At 38.0% G+C, this 17,105-nt stretch overlaps 1 protein-coding gene across 2 annotated transcripts in view; it reads right to left on the bottom strand.

Annotated features, from left to right (window-relative positions):
- Positions 1–17,105, bottom strand: part of PRKDC (protein kinase, DNA-activated, catalytic subunit) — a 209,019-nt gene that overhangs the window by 103,129 nt on the left and 88,785 nt on the right. For both annotated transcript variants that reach the window (XM_086694932.1, XM_086694933.1), the window contains exons 41-48: positions 12,314–12,521; positions 9,360–9,538; positions 7,540–7,708; positions 7,227–7,292; positions 5,818–5,890; positions 4,577–4,725; positions 1,934–2,071; positions 1,382–1,501 (exon numbers count right to left, since the gene is read on the bottom strand). In XM_086694932.1, coding sequence (XP_086551058.1) covers positions 1,382–1,501; positions 1,934–2,071; positions 4,577–4,725; positions 5,818–5,890; positions 7,227–7,292; positions 7,540–7,708; positions 9,360–9,538; positions 12,314–12,521 — 1,102 coding nt within the window. The remainder of the gene's footprint in view (positions 1–1,381; positions 1,502–1,933; positions 2,072–4,576; positions 4,726–5,817; positions 5,891–7,226; positions 7,293–7,539; positions 7,709–9,359; positions 9,539–12,313; positions 12,522–17,105) is intronic.

Genomic DNA, 17,105 nt, shown 5'->3' with positions numbered 1-17,105 from the left:
AAAGGATACTGAAGTACTAATTCTCAACATCTATAAATGTGACCTGATTTAGAAATAGGGTCTCTGAAGATTATCAAGTTATGAGAGGTCATTAGGATGGGCTCTAATCCAATGACAATATCCTTATTAAAAGGGAAAATTTGGGGCGCCTGGGTGGCACAGTCGGTTAAGCGTCCGACTTCAGCCAGGTCACGATCTCACGGTCCGTGAGTTCGAGCCCCGCGTCAGGCTCTGGGCTGATGGCTCGGAGCCTGGAGCCTGTTTCCGATGCTGTGTCTCCCTCTCTCTCTGCCCCTCCCCCGTTCATGCTCTGTCTCTGTCTGTCCCATAAATAAATAAAAACGTTGAAAAAAAAATTTAAAAAAAAAAAGGGAAAATTTGTACATACTGAGACAGATGCAAAGAGGAAAGCCAATGTGAAGACTCAAGAAAAACAGCATCTATGTGCTGAAAAAAAAAAAAATGCCTGAGGCCACCATAAACTGGAAGAGAGGCCTGGAACAGATTCTCAATCCCAGCCCTCAAAAGGAACCATCCTCACCAACACCTTGATCTCAGGCTTCTGGCTTTCAGAACCACGAGGCAATCAGTTTCTGTTGTTTAAGCCACCCGGTCTGTGGTTCCACTGTTACAGCAGCCCTGGGAGCTAGAAATCAGGTGTGACCCTGGGGAACACAGGCCCTGCTGCAGCCCCTCAATTTGCAGTGCTGCCTAAAAGGACTTTGTATGGAGCAACGTGGATCACATCATTCCACCTGGCACCCATCAGTGGCTCCTTACTGCTCAACAAATGAGCTGCACCCTCTACATGAATCCTGATGACCTGGCCTAGCTCACCCACCCAAGCCATGTGGCCACACTTCTCTGGACCATGTGCCCATGGTCTGTGCTGTCAATGGAGACATGCCTGGCTCTGTCAGATGCCGTCTCTGTCCACAGTGTTCTTTATACACAGAATATAAATTCCCACTGCACTTTTCACATCACTCAAGGGCTCTCTTCCCTAACTGCCACCGGTGGAAGAGGTCTCCCCTGATGTGGTGCTATACATAAACCAACTGATAAATTCAGCAATTATCTAAAAGTCAGGTCTTTTTCAAATATCATTAATAGGAATATTTTCACCATTTTTGCTCCTATAAACTAATTAGGCTGGAACCCATTAGAAAGTGCCAACACATGTGCTTTATAAAAAGATCATTTCTAACACAATAAAATTTAATTTTCAAGTTGAAAAAATGATTAAAAGATTGATGTTGAACAAATTTGTTCAGAGAACAAAAACGTCATGCTCTGTTCCTTTACATCATTTCTTTATTAAGAGTTTTAAGTACATACATAAAACTGCAAAGAATTTTTAAAGAAATAATAAATTACTTACCTCTTCTGTATTAATAACAAGCTTGGCTAAGAAGAGACGGATATTTAATGATACTGATGGATTTCCTAGTTTGTCATGAAGAAATTTCATCCAAGGGGGAAGACTGCTTGGCACTGAACCCTGAAATAATCCATTCAAAGTTACCTTAAAAAGTGGAATAAAATAACTTCACACTTTGATATCATGAGATGACAAAATAAGAGACGAGTAACAAAAGGCTCCTGGGCGGCTCAGTCAGTCAAGCATCTGACTCTTGACTTCAGCTCAGGTCATGATCTCAGGGTTCGTTAGATCAAGCCCCATGTCTGGCTCTGTGCTGACAGCATGGAGCCTGCTTAGGATTCTCTCTCTCCCTCTCTCTTTCTGCCCCTCCCCTGGTCTCTCTCAAAATAAATAAACAAACATTAAAATTGTTTAAAAAATTTAACACACAAGCAACAAAAATCACGTTTATTAGATACAGAATTTGGTATTTGACATTAAGTGTTCATTCTTACTGTGATAGCAATAAACAGTATTAAATGAGACACCATCAGATTAGCAGAAACAAACCTCTTCTCTTTTAGGTAGGATCTGATTTCTTTGCATGTGCTTAATCAGGGCTGTCATGGTTGCCATACATTCGTGCTGATTAAGCTCATCCATTTCTAACTCCAGGACAGCATCTTGGATCACGGGATCTTTATAATCCTAGGAAAAGGGAAGAACCTGATGATGCAGAGTACACTGTTAGATTAGTATACAGGGGCCTCTGGGTCGGTGGGCCAGTTGGTTGAGCATCCAACTCTTGATTTCAGCTCAGGTCATGATCCCAGGGTCATGGGATCAAGCCCTCTGTCAGGCTCCACACTGAGTGTAGAACCTGCTTGGGATTCTATCGCTCTCTCCCTCTGCCCCTCTCCCCCACTTGTGCTCTCTCTCTCTCTAAAATAAATAAAAAATTAAAAATAATAAAATTTCAGTGCATGTGATATTCTGACTTTGGGGGCAATATCACAAAACACACACTTAGGTAACAACGATACTTGGGTAATAATATTAAATATACTTATTAGGTTTTCTTATTAAACAACTTAGAAAAAATTACAGGACCTCATATCTTCCTTAAGTTATAGATACATAATTCTCCTCTGATCTCCTCATGGGGAGAGATCTCCTTGGGGGTCATACTCAGGTTATAGCATCCATGCAGACATGTGTTGCTTTGTACAAACACAAAGATCTTTCCAAATGTTTCTGTCTAGGAGGCCCAAGAATGCTCAATATCTTGAGAACAATAGTCTCCATGATTCTTAGTTGCCATGTTATGGAGAAAGTGGAGCTACTGACACATAATTTTAAGATAAACTTTTACCAACATTTCTTTTCTCAGTAAACTGAAAATGAGTTTTTCTCTGAAAAACTTCATAAAGTCCTTAATTTTCTTTGATACTTTAATAAAAGAACAAAATTTTTAAACCACTGTTGACCCTAAAATTCTCTTAGAAATTATGGCAGAGATAATTATTTTATAAATGTAATGAATTGAGGTTTTATATACATAGTAAATTTTACACACACACACACACACACACACACACACACACACACACACACACAGAGCTGAACAATTTATCTGGATATTTCCCAGGAAGATAATTTTCAGAAAAGAAAGATTTGAGAAATCCCAAGAAGAAATTTTTAGACAGTTAAAGTACTTACAGAAACTGAGTAGAAAGAGGAATAAAATGGCCCTACATAATTCTGTAATTCTGTCTGCCCTGGTAGCAGGAACTATTTCAGAACATCACTTCCCAAAGATGTACAGTATTTGGAAAAGGAGTCTTCTTACAACCATTGTGGGTATGGTCTCTTTCCTCCCAAAGACAATGGATAATTTCTATAAACTGGGGGTTTTAGAAATGACAGGAAGTGATGTTATGTTCTACTAGGAACAGTGCTAAATGAGCACTGAAACAGTAAATTTTACACACTATCAGGTTTATAAGAGACAAGAAAAAACCACATTCAATCAGCCACAAAAATCAATTAGAATAATCTTAATGTCCCTTTTTCCACATACCTGGTAAGGTGTCAAAGGAGTTACAATATTTGACTGCATTCAGATCTACTCAACAGGTTTTTCAGTAAAAATTATTGTATATCAAGATGCTGCTCACAAGGACTAGATACATCTGAACTAGGACTCAGTCATGCGATCAAACTGAAGGCACGAGGATTGAACCCAAGATGCCTCTTTTGTTCACAAAAGAGGAGTCTCACTAGCCAGTGTAGCCATAACAGAACAAAGTCACACTCTTTTATTGCCCAGCAGAGATGTATGACATAATCTAGGTGAAAGAACTAATGAATGGCTCCTCTTTGAAACAGTCATTAAAAAAGAGAGAAGCCAACCCAAGAGGCAACGTAAGGTACAGACAAATTCAACTTCAAAAACGCTGCACTGCTCCCACCCTCTTCGGGCAAAAAGCCGCTGGGCAGACCAGAGGGGGCAAGAGCTGCCTGGCAATGTCTGGGGATGGAGAAGGAAAGAGTGAGGTGCCCGCCTGTGGGTCAGGACCCACTCTGGGAGGACATCAGTATGGAGGAAAGAAAAAGGGTTGAGAGAAAGAAGTTAGTGCATATCAAAGAAACTGGAAAGGGAAAAAACTTGAATGAACCCTGGACAGGAATCAGATGTATCTGTGGAACTCATGCTTTTACACATATGTACACATGTGTGTGTCTGTGTAGGTGCACAGGTGTCTGTCTACCTATAAGTTTCCTGTCTGTTTATGAGGTCAAGCTATTATTTGTGAATACAGATGCATTCAGTTATCTCAGTTAGATAACATCAAATATTCAAACAGCTTCTTCGTTTTCTGTAGAGAGAGAATGCAACAGTCATACCAGCAAGACCTCTGAGTATGGTAGTCGTCTTTCTCACTGGAAACCCTTAAAGGCAGTTCTGATTTAAAACAGTAATCTCATGGAGACTGGTTACTGTGAATCAGCCCTTGCAGACAGCTTTCTTTCCTGTACTGACAAAATCCAATTGCTGAGTCTAGGGGATGGAAAGCTGGGACTCAGATCTTGGAAAATTCTCTGCACGCTATTCTCTGAGGACTACTGACACAGAACTAGTTTCCCCCAAGTATGAAGCCCCATTCCTTTATAAATGCCAACGATATTTTTTAATATGTGACATGTGATCACCCGTCTCCGAAAATGACCAGTGGTAGATTTAGGGTCTTGGGAACCGTATGAATAGCTCTGAACTCCAGTTGAGAAATCAAATTGACTCATTTCCTCACTCAGGCTGCTGTCTGCCAAATACGACAAGGAAGATATATAATGAGGGCCACCTAAGATATAAAGAACAAAATACATTTATTCAAATTAGTAAAAAATGTATTTCTCTAAGCTCAAATGATATTAATAAAATTAAAAGACTGTGTTAACTAAGGCTTTTATCAATCCTGTGATTCTCCACTGATAATCCAGATTAACAAAGCAAAAAGGAAATGGGGAAAAGACACCTCCTCCTGCTTTTGTCATTAGTGAGCAGTTATTCTATACTGTCATGGACAAAAAAATTAAGTTAAACCACATACAATTTTTGAATATGATGTTAACAGAATTTCTTTGCAGTTAAAATTTTGACGGGGTACATTCTGCATAAAAAGTCTAACATAAATGTGGGAAAAGATACTACTGAAAAACAACCAATTCACAAATGTAAAGAATTTACAAAACTGGTCCAAAATTTATCCTCAAGTCAGGAAAAAAAAAAAGGTATGAAGAAAAATTAAGCAAAAAAATGAAACAAGGAGCATGTGGAGCAAGAGACAGATAATTTTATAACAGGAAGCCAGACAACTTCCTTCAAAGGCTGGCATTAAACAAAACGCTGATATCTGGGACCAAGATTATTCTAGGCTGAGGAAACATCATGTGCAAATGCCCTGGGGCCAAAAGGAGCCTGGTGCCTATAGGTACAGGCAGGGGGGCAGTGCTACTGGAGCAGAGTGAGCAGGAGAGTAGCAGGGGGGCAGCAGGTGGGTCAGGGGTCTTAGGCAGCTCTGTCTTCAGGGAAGTGGGAGTTGACAGAGGTTTGGAGCAGAGGAATGGCAGGATGAGATCTGTATTTTAACACAGATTCTTGAATGTATTTAAACAACATACAGACATAATCCATATACAAACATAGATAACTATCAACCAATCCTGCACTTTTAAGAAAAAGCATACCATTTCTCAGCCCTCTTTGGCCATTCTGAGATCTTTCTACATAGGTAAAAGTTTAGCTGATTAAATTTCTTTCAAAGTAAAATTCTACTTGCCACATAAAACCTTTTCAAACTCTATTTCAATGTTTTGGTGTACTTAAAATATTTTTTATTTACGTAACAAATACCAACTATTAGAATCTTTCTCATCTTTTAAAAACAACCTACCTGAATCCCCATTTCCTGCTTCCCTGGCTTCTTTCCTAATTTCAATGTACTTTTTCCTTCTTTCCATAGGAACCTATGAGGCAAAACAAATACACCACTTAAAACTTTGTAAAATCCTGATCACGATTTTCTAGTTTAGTAGCAATTGCCTCAGTGGGGTTCTGTGAGAATCTGTGGGAAAAGCACTCCTTAAGGGCACTTACCTGTATTTCTTTGTGGATATTTTTTAATGCTTTTAAATTTGATAAAAGTCTTGTTTAAAAATTAATTTTTTGAGGCACCTGGATGCTCAGCTGGGTAAGCATCCAACTCAATTTTAGCTGAGGTCATAATCTTGCGGTTCCTGAGATCAAGCCCCGAGTCGGGCTCTGTGCTGATAGTGCAGAGCCTGCTTGGGACTCTCTCTCTGTGCCCCTGCTCGTGCTCCCTCTCTCTCTCAAAATGAATAAATAAGCATTTAAAAATAAATAAAACTTTGCCAACCTGCAAAAATAATTTTTTTGCCAAATTGCTTGGGGACCCAGGTGGGCTAAGATGTGGCAGCCACAGGCCCAAATTACTAACAGTCTGTACTTTACTTACGAGCTCAGTTTCCTCAACTGCATGGTTATGGTATATCATAGCACCTCACAGTGCTGTTGCAAAGTTTAGAAGTGACATATACCAAGTGTCTGAATGCTTAATACACTAGTGCTATTATTTTTTGGATTTTTAGTTCTTTGAACAGTGTTACACCTTGAGAAAAGTTCCCAGTCTTGTTCCAAAAGGGCACAAGGCAGGAAGCAACCATTTACATGAACTCATGAACGACTTAGATGTGGTCGAGGTCAGCAGCTAGGCAGGTGAACATGAATGAGTTCCTGACCCAGACAACCCAGAGCTCTGGCACTCTGCCCGCCCAATTCCCATTTCCAATGGGCTGTGAAAAGCTGCAGTGACAATCTCCTACCAATCGCTGAGGTTGGCGTGTCAAACTCAGCTTGGCTAAAGTCAAGCTTGTCACGTTTGCCACAGCAAGTTTTCCACTTATCCACATGACGTCAGCTCACAGCACCCCCATTATCCTGCCAAATCACCCAAGCAGGGCCAGAGCGTTATAATTCTGTATCTGGATGGATCTCAATTTCACAGAACAGATAAATTAACTCAGCAAAACACTGCTGGCATATGTCCTCCCAGCTCCTTTTATTGCCATTTTCTATCCTTTCCTAGCTAAAAGAGCAAAAGTCGAGTTATGATCATGTTTTTATAGGTGCCTGAGAGGCTGAGCTACATTAAACTACCAGATTTTATAGTTCAAAGCAGACTTGATACTGGGAGTTTTTGTTCATCATAACATATTGCTTTTTCTTCTATAAGCTCTTGGTAAATTTTTTAAACTTAGGAACACCATTAAAAATTTGACTCACCTCAACTTCTACAGGAAATGTGTAGCAGCGTTTCAGGTCAATCAGATTTTCAAAAATAAGCAAGTTCTGTAAGTCCAAAAAGTCGTAATAAAAATATCTGAATAGTGGAAATTGTTATTGCTGATGCTACTATAGAGTTAAAGCTACTTATAATTCATGGGGAAGCATTTTGGCTTTAAAATATATACATACAGAACTCAAAGAACTACATCTTTAATATTATAAGAAGGTGCAAATTATGATACAATTTTAATTCATATAATCTAACTTGCAATCCTACAATGGCAGCACAGTGAAAATTTCAGAAGCCTACCTTTTCAGGTTTTTCACTCAACAGAAAACCTTGGTAAAATTTTAATTCGGTGAAGACACAGCAGATAACAGAAATGGCACAGTTGTACGCAGCACAATGATACAGTCTTCTCCTCTCTAGCAACTGATTCTCACCCGCCATGTTCTCTGTAAATGCATCATAGCACAATCTGCAGAGTAGATCCAGGTGAAAAATCAATTCACCTAACAGGGAAATCATCCCTAGAGCCCAACAATGCCCGACAACAGGATCTCAATTCAGTTTAGCCTTTTCCGAGTGTCAGGTTTGTGCCCAGCACAGTACCAGGTACCAAAAATAAAAGTCAAGTAAGTCACTATATTCATGCACACCTCGAGGGAAGACAGTGCCTAGGGATTTCACCACACTGTGGTATGCACAGCAACAGCAACAAGCACGGTAAGTTAAGACATGGAAACAAGGAAGATGGACAGTAACCCAGGCGAAGGAGCCAACGAAGTTTTAAGAGAAATTATCGGAACCGAATTTTGATTTCTAAGTTATGTGAAGATTATGAGCAGAGAGAAGAGTGTCACTTCCAGCAAGGCATAAGCCACACTGCGTGTTCAGAAGATGAGGTGGGAACTGGCAGTGCCTGGCAGTGAGCCGAAGGTGGAGAGGCGGGCGTTCCCGGAAGAGCTCGCCTGCCATGCTAAGGAGCCTGGAGTGCATTCTGCACAATGCGATCTCCAAACAATGCCCAGATGGCCAACTACTTTTGAAAACAGTGTTGTCAGAACACAGCCATGCCCCTTCGTTTCCACATTGTTTATGACTGCTTTCCCAGTACACTGCAGTAGTTGCAAGAGACCATATAGCCTGCAAACCTGAAAATAGTTACTATCGAGTGGGACGTTTACAGGAAAAGTTTGCTGGTCCCTGTTACTGAAGATGAGGTTCTTTTGAAGTGTTTCATCAGGTAGGAGGATGAAACAATCAGGTTCACACTGCAGAGGTATTATCAGACTAGCAGCAGCACAGACAAAACTGATAGAGACAAGCCCAGGAGCGGGGAGAATAACGGAGAAGGAGACTACACTGCAGTGGTTCCCCAAAGAACACCAGACGCTATAACGCTAGGTGAAGGAAGGAGGATGAGAAAAGGGCACCAGTCTTGGGAGTGCTGAGGAGATAACCCCCGCCAGATGTGATGACTGACAGGGTGGACATGCAGGCCAGAGAGATGAAGATGAAGGGAAATAAAACAGGACGCCCAAGTCTCTTGTTAGTGCAGATGAATGGATGCCGGGCACATCATTCCCCGAGGAGGTAAAAGAAGGGTGAGGGTAAGAGGACAGTACGGAACAGCTTGCTTGGGAAAGGCAAATGAGGCCTGGCAATGTCTGTGTCAATATTAACTAAGACGGAACTTCATGAGAAGGCCACTTTTAGAGAAAATGTATTGGACTGCTTTGTATTTTACAGAAAACCTGCTTAAACATGCAATATTCCTTTAATTTCAAATGGAGGTCAGGAAAAATATAATACATAAATCCCTTCGTGCTGTAAATCATGCCACTAAAAATATATCAACCTATTAAGGGAGGAAAATGGTAGAAAAAAACAATAAAAGAAAAGAAGTTTTATTCCTTATAAAAGATGAGTATAGGATAAAACACGTTACCCACAACCTGCTAAATTAAAGTACACCTAAGTAGTTTGTGCACAAGAAAAAAAAAACAAGAAAACCATAAAAACTCATATTTAAATAAACATTTATTCACATTATATACATGCATAAAATACATGCATCAAAAATATTAACGAATCAAATACAACCCCAAATTAACTAAAAATCTTACTTAATAAGTGTCTTTGTAAGTTCACTTCCTTCTGTAACACATGAGCCATGGAAAACCTGATTAATTTTAGACTCCTTCGAGTGAACATCATCTTTTGGAAGACGAGAATACATCACATCTAGGATCTTGTAACAGCCCATCTTCTTGGTGATTTGAGTATCAAAGGTAGATTCATTTAGCTAAGGAAAAGTAACAAGTAATTGTCTTTGGTCTCATCAAACAAGAAAAATAGTTTTTTAATATATCAAATGTTCAATTTAATACTCAATGCTCTTTACATAGAAAATAATTTTAACAAACATGTTGAATCACTTCAATAGGAGACTGCCAAGGGTCAGAAACATGGGTATATTGATGTGTTACGTTGAATGTGGCAGGAAATAACACATAATATCCAAATAGAGAACTTAGGGCATCAATATAGGACTTTTACACAAAATCTTATCAAAGTCATGATGACAACAGGTGAAACTTCAATGTATTAAAAAACAAGATTTTCAACTATTTATGGTATTTCCTAAAGGTATCCAAGTCCTAACTCCCAGAACCTATGAGTTCTCATAAGGCAAAAAAAGGACTTTGCAAATGTGATTAAGTTAAGGATCTTGAGATTGGGCGACAATTTTGGATTGGTCATGTGGGCCCTAGATGAAATCATATGTAACCGTATAAGAGGATACATAAAGGGATGAGACAGAAAGGAAAAGGCAATGTGATGACAGAATTAGAGGTCAGAGTGACACAGCCACATACAAGGAATGCCAGCAGCCACCAGAAGCTGGAGGAGACAGGAAGTAGACACTCAGAGCCACAGGGGCAAGCGTGGCCATGACAACACCATAAATTTAGGTCAGTAAAACTAATTTTGGACTTCTGGCCTCCAAAACTGGGAGAGAATAAATCTCTGTTGTTCTAAGCCACCAAGCTTATGGTAATTTATTACTTGAAGATTCAGGAAACAACACACATTTTGGCATTAAGAGTTTAATCTCCTGTAACAAATGCCAAAAATATGAAAGTGACTTTGGAATTGGATGATGGGTAGAGGCTGAAATTTGCCATGCATGACAGAAAAAGCCTAAACTGCCTGCAGAGACTGCTGGTAGAAATACCAGCACTGAAGGCATTGCTGGTGAGGGCTCAGAAGGAAGTGAAAAAGCATACTAGCAAAACCAAATTGTCTTAGGGAACATCTCAATCATCATAAACACATCTTTGGTATAAATATGGATGTTAAAGTAGCTGCCGGTGAGGTCTCAGAAGGAAATAAAGAACATATTTTTTGACACTGAAGGAAAGGAGATCCTTGTAATACAGTGGCAGAAAACTTAGCTAAATAGTGTTCTATGGCTGCACACACAGCAGAACTTACAAGCCATGCACTTGAATATTTAACTAAAAATTTCCAAGCAAATTTTTAGAAGGTGCTACCCCCTTTCTTCTTTGCTGCTTAAAATAAAATGTGAGGGGCAAGAGATAAATTGAGTTAGGAACTGCTGGGCAAAAAGAACCAAAACTTGATTTGAGAAATTCTCAGCTTGTCCAGACTGTAAAAGATGCTAACATTAGGAGATTCACTGTTAAAAAAGTGGCTCCAAAGACAACAAGGGTGTAGCTGGACAATCTTGGACTACTGCTAAAGAAATTAAGCATGGGACTCATGGATGCCCTCAATTATTTCATCAGAACCAGGAACAGAGATGGAATTATCCAGCAAAGATCTGTGGAGGACTCTCCTGTTAGTAAACCTCTAAGGCATACATAGGAGAGCTGCAGTTTTTGAGAATGTCATACCAGAAGAAACACCACCAGCTTGGACTGAAAGGGACAGAGACAAAATGAAATGAAAAAAGGCTGTTATAATCCCTGAATTCTACAGGCAAGAAAAACAAATAATTTGTTTCCTAGTTTCACAGGTCCACAAATGGAAAGAATTTTGCCCCATGATGGATCATACCCAGAATCCCACCCATACCTGATTCATATGATTTGAATGATGAAAAAGGACTCTGAGCTGATGATATTCAGATGCAACCTTGGACTTAAAAGTTGATGCTATAATGCATTTAGACTTTGGGGGATGTTGGGATGGGATAAATGTATTTTGCAAGAGGGAACATTTGGTGCAGGTGGACTGTATTTGGCTGAATAATATCCACATACAAATACCCACATTTTAATCACTGAAACCATGAATGTTACCTTACATGACAAAAAAGAACTATACAGATGAAATCAAGTAAAGGATCTTGAGATGGGGAGATCATCCAAGTGGGCCCTCAATACAACACATGCAGAGAGAAATTAGACGGACAAGGAGGAGGTAATGTGACCACAGAAGGAGGGAGAGGAGTGATGTGGCCACAAGCCACGGAATGCTGGCAGCTGCCAGAAGCTGGAAGAGGCAAAGAACGGATTTTCCTTTAGGGCCTCCGGAGCCTTGCAACACCTTGATTTCAGCCCAAGGAAACTGATTTCTGGCCTGCAGAACTATGAGAGGATAAGTTTTTGTTGTTCTACACCATGGTGGCGGTTATTTGTTATAGCACCCTCAGGAAACTAACGCAGATCCCATGTAACTACAAGTTGTTACCAAACTGTTGAAGTAATGCTCCTTGAGCAACAGAGATCTTCTGACTGAACATATGGAAGTTTTTAAGAACACCAGCCAAGGAGATTTATCAATTCTTATTAATAGTCAATTTAAGGGGCGCCTGGGTGGCTCAGTTGGTTAAGTGTCCAACTTCAGCTTAGGACACGATCTCACGGTTCATAAGTTTGAGCCCCACATCAGGCTCTGTACTGACAGCTCAGAGAACGGAGCCTGCTTCAGATTCTGTGTCTCCCTCTCTTTCTCTCTCCCTCCCCTGCTCACACTCTGTCTTACTCTCAAGAATAATAAATGAAACACTAAAAAAATTTTAATAGTACATTTAATAACAGATGTACAATACCTTTGTAAATCTAGACTTCAACACATCAATGGCATCCACCACAATTTTGCTAAAGAATTCTATCAAGGCATTCGGGCTACAGTGCCACAGCAGAGTGAGAAGGCAGCGATCTACAAATGCTTGGCGAGTGACATTTGAAAGTAGGTCATCCCTCCTGAACATTCTGTACACACTTTCCAAAAGGGCTAATTGTGTGACACATGAACTCCTAAGAAAAAAAGAAAATTATATGAACATCCCTGCTTTGAACAAATATTTTGAGTGCCCACACATAAAACAAGCAAAATAAATACCAATGACTACAAATTAAAAAAATAACTTTAAAGATTATATATATATATGTATATATATACATATATACATATATATATATACACACCATGAAAAACAAGAAACATCTGTACATAAATCATTATTATTATACTCATCCCCAGAAATCTTCATGCCAAATTTAGGCATTAAGAACAGTTTTCATTTACTTTCAAATCTGATGTTGTTTAGAAAACAGCTGAGGCTATGGGAGAGTCTCAGGCCTGAAGATGATCACAATTCCAGAATTTGAATCTCATGGATCATAATTTACAAATTCTAGTCTCTTCCTAGTAACAAACTGCCATTCATATTTCCTATACAGAGATACATTCATCTGGCCCTTTATGTTCTTATCTGGAATGAAAGATACTTGAATGATCATCTATAAGATTCTGTCTATAAATCTATAAACTAAGAATACAGTTAGTTTCTTCACCTATAAAAATGTGAGGTTAGGACTAAATGATTATTAAAATCTTTTTCCGGTTCTAAAATCCTGATACTCCGAAGGTAAATAGGAACCAGAGTAAAAATATTAGATGAAGGTAATTCAGTCACAAAACTGTAAGGCTGCAGGACAGATGCTACATGGGCTTCTGTAACATTTATTTGGGCACGGTCTTAGATTTAAATTCTTCTGAAGAGCTTCCTGATACTGAGCACAACAGAGATGCACAGCCCTAAAACTATTACACAGAAAGTTAAAAAGAGGAGCAGGGAAAGAAAAGGAAAAAGAGCAAAAATCTGGTAACAAAAAATGGGCCAGCAGATAGTTTACTTAAAATAAATGCAAATGAGCTCTAAATATATGAGTATATGCTCTATTTCACTCATAATAAGAGAAATATAAACTAAAACAACACTGAGAGATCCCCTCTCACCTATATAATTGGAAAAAAATCCAAGTGTTTGACAATATACTCTGTTGGCAAGACTGTGATGAGACAGACACTCTCATACATTGTCGAGGGAATGTAAATAATCACAGCCTCAAAATAAGGGATGTGGTAAAAGCTAGCAAGATTACAAATGCATTTAATTTTTGAATTACGTATAAGGAATCCACTCCAAAGACATACTGGCAAAATACAAAATGACATATACACGTGGCTATTCACTGTGACATTATTTTTAACAGCAAAAGACTGAGCCCAAGGGGGCTGCTTCAAAATAGTATGCTATAGTGAATAATTATACAGTTATTTAAATAAAAAAGGATTGAAGAAGATCTCTTGGTACCAACATGTAGTGATCTGTAGAAGACATGAGATGGAAAAAAAGGGAGATGAAAAGGAATAAGAGAGGGGACAGAGACAGAAATAAGACTCCTGAATATAGTTCGTTATACAGATATGACCTTCAAATCATGTAAATGTTTTACATGTTCAAAAAGAAAATTAAATCAAAAGAAAAAACATAAACATTTCTAAAATCTGATAATTAAAATAAGCATACCTAACTAATTGGTATAACAGCTACGTATTGAAGAAAACTTTACCAAATGATTTAGGAACACAAAACTCACAGAGAGTATATTCTAAGTAAATTATAATTAAAATGAAAATTTTAAATTGCACACACACACACAAAAGTCTTGCTGGAATTTTGACAGCGTTCACATTAAATTTATATATCAAGTTAACAGAATTGCCATGTTAACAAATGTTGAATCTTCAAATTCATGAACATGGGATGGCTCTCCATTTATTTAAATCTTTATTTTTTTATTTCCCTCAGCAGTGGACTATAATTTTTAGTGCACAGGTCTTGCGCTTTTGTTAAATTTATTACTAAATTTATTACTTTGTTTTTATGATCCTATTAAGAAAACAATTATATTCCTAGTTATAGCTTTGAAATGTTCTCAGCTCATATACAGAAAAGTTGATTTCTGAACATTGATCTGGTATCCTACAAACTTCCTATAATTGCTTATTAGTTCTGAAAGCTTTTTGTAGATCTTAGGATTCTCTCCCTCATGCCATCTGTGAATAAGGACAGTTTTGCTTCTTTCTTTCCAATCTAGTTGCCTTTTATTTCTTTCTCTTTCCTGACTGCACTGGCCAGAACCTCCAGTACTGTGTTGAACTGAAAAGAGTACACATCCTTGCCTTGTTCTCAGACTTAGGGGGAAAGCATTCAGTCTTTTACTATTAAATATTCTGTTGGCTGTTGGTTTTTCATAGATGACCTTTTGTCCTTTTCATCATGAATGGATGTTGGGCTTTGTCACAAATTTATCTGCATCCACTAAAATGGGAATGTGATTTCTGTCCTTTATTCTTTTAATATACTATATACTATTCATTGATTCTCAGATGTTAAATTAGTTTTGCATTCCTAGGACAAATCCCAATTAGCAACAGTGTGTAATATTTATATGTTGTTGAATGTGTTTTGTTTTGTTTTTTTAAATTTTTGAAAGACAGAATCTGATGGGGACAGGGTAGAGAGAGAGAGGGAGACACAGAATCCGAAGCAGGCTCCAGGCTCTGAGCTGTCAGCACAGAGCCCAACATGGGGCTCGAACTCACAAACAGTGAGATCATGACCTGAGCCTAAGTCAGACGCTTAACCGACTGTGCCACCCAGGTGGTTCCCTTGGCTGGATGTGTTTTTCTAATACATTTTTGAAAATTTGTGTGTCTATATTCACAAAGGATTCTGGTCTATAGGTTTCTTGCAATGTTTCTTTCTGGCTTTATCTGTGTGATACTAGCCTCATAGGATAAGGTGAGAAGGATTCCTTTCTTCTGTATTTTCTGAGGAGTTTATCAAGTGTTGATATTTTTTCTTTAAATATTTGATGAAAATTCACCAGTGAAGCTATCTGGGTCTGGGCTTTCCCTTGTGAGATTTTATTCTTTTCTTTTTGTGAGAAGATTTTAATTCTATTTATTTACTTACTAAAGGTTATATTCAGATTTTCTATTTCTTCTTGAGTCACTTTGGTATTTTGTGACTTTTTAGGAATTTGCCCATTTTAGTTAAGTTGAATTTGTTAGCATAATGTTATTCATAGTTCCCTATAATCTTTTTAACTTCTGACAGGTCAGTGGTAACACTCCCTCTTTCCTTCCTAATTTTCATGAACTGTACCTTCTTTGTTACTCCTAGTTTGTCTAGCTACCGGTTCTTCATTTACCTTTTCAAAGAACAAATTTCAGTTTCACTGATTTTTCTCCACCATTTTTCTAATTTCGATTTCATTAATTTTCACTCTAATGTTTATTATTTCTTCCTTTTGCTTCTCTTCAGTTTAGCTTTCTTTTTCTTGATTTTAAGGTACAGGTTTATATTACTGATTTAGGATATTTCTTATTTTCTCTTTTTTTAATTATTAAATATAATTTATTATCAAATTGGTTTCCATACAACACCCAGTGCTCATCCCAACAAGTGCCCTCCTCCCTACCCATCACCCACTTTCTCCTCTCCCCCACCCCCCATCAATCCTCAGTTTGTTCTCAGTATTTAAGAGTCTCTTATGGTTTGCCTCCTTCCCTCTCTGTAACTTTTTCTTATTTTATAATACAGGTATTAAAAAATACAAATTCCTCTCTAGGCACTGTTTTAGTTCTATCTCATATATTTGGATATGCTTTATTCGTATTTCATTCAGATCAAATTCTGATTTGATCAAATATCAGCTCAGATCTGATCTGATCAAATATCAGATCAAATATCTGATTTCACTCGTAATTTCTTCTCTGACCCAAGGGCTACTTACAAATGTATTAATTAGTTGGTTATTTAGAAGTGTTTTCTTCCATTATTAACATATAAATAACTTCATTATGGATGGAGAACATACTTTGTAAGATTTCATTCCTTTTAAATTTATTACAACTTGTTTTATGGCTTCCATATGTGCTCAAAAGAATGTGTATTCTCCCATTGTATAGAATGTTCTATAGTTGGTTAGTTATGGTTTTTTAAAATGTCAATAAAAAGGAATGAATTGTTGATTCACGCTACATCACGAACCTCAAAAACTTGCTAGAAAAAAAAAAGCCAGACATAAGAGATCACATATTCTATGATTATTTATATGAAATGTCCAGAAAAGGCAAAGTTATAAAGACTGAAAGTAGATTAGTGATTGCCTGGGGCTGGGAATGGAAATGTGAGTTAATATAGGATGTTATCAAGAGGATGAAATTATTCTGTAGTGATGGCTGTACCACTCAGTAAAGTAACTAAAAATCACTGAATTCTATACTTAAAATAGGTGAATTTTATGATATGTAAAATACAACTCAGTAAGATAAAATACCATGGATGTTTACAAATCAATATAAATAATGTTGATAAAAAAACAAAACAAAACAAAACAGGGCACCTGGGTGGTTCAGTCAGTTAAGGATGCGACTTCATTTCAGGTCATGATCTTGCGGTTCATGAGTTCAAGCCCTGCATCGGGCTCTGTGCTGACAGCTCAGAGCCTGGAGTCTGCTTCAGATTCTGTGTCTCCCTCTCT

Source organism: Puma concolor, chromosome F2, assembly GCF_028749965.1.
Source record: "Puma concolor isolate L17-30 chromosome F2, mPumCon1.1.hap2, whole genome shotgun sequence".
Classification (NCBI taxonomy): domain Eukaryota; kingdom Metazoa; phylum Chordata; class Mammalia; order Carnivora; family Felidae; genus Puma; species Puma concolor.
Note: the sequence above shows the minus strand (reverse complement) of the source record. Positions and strands in the feature narration are given on the sequence as shown.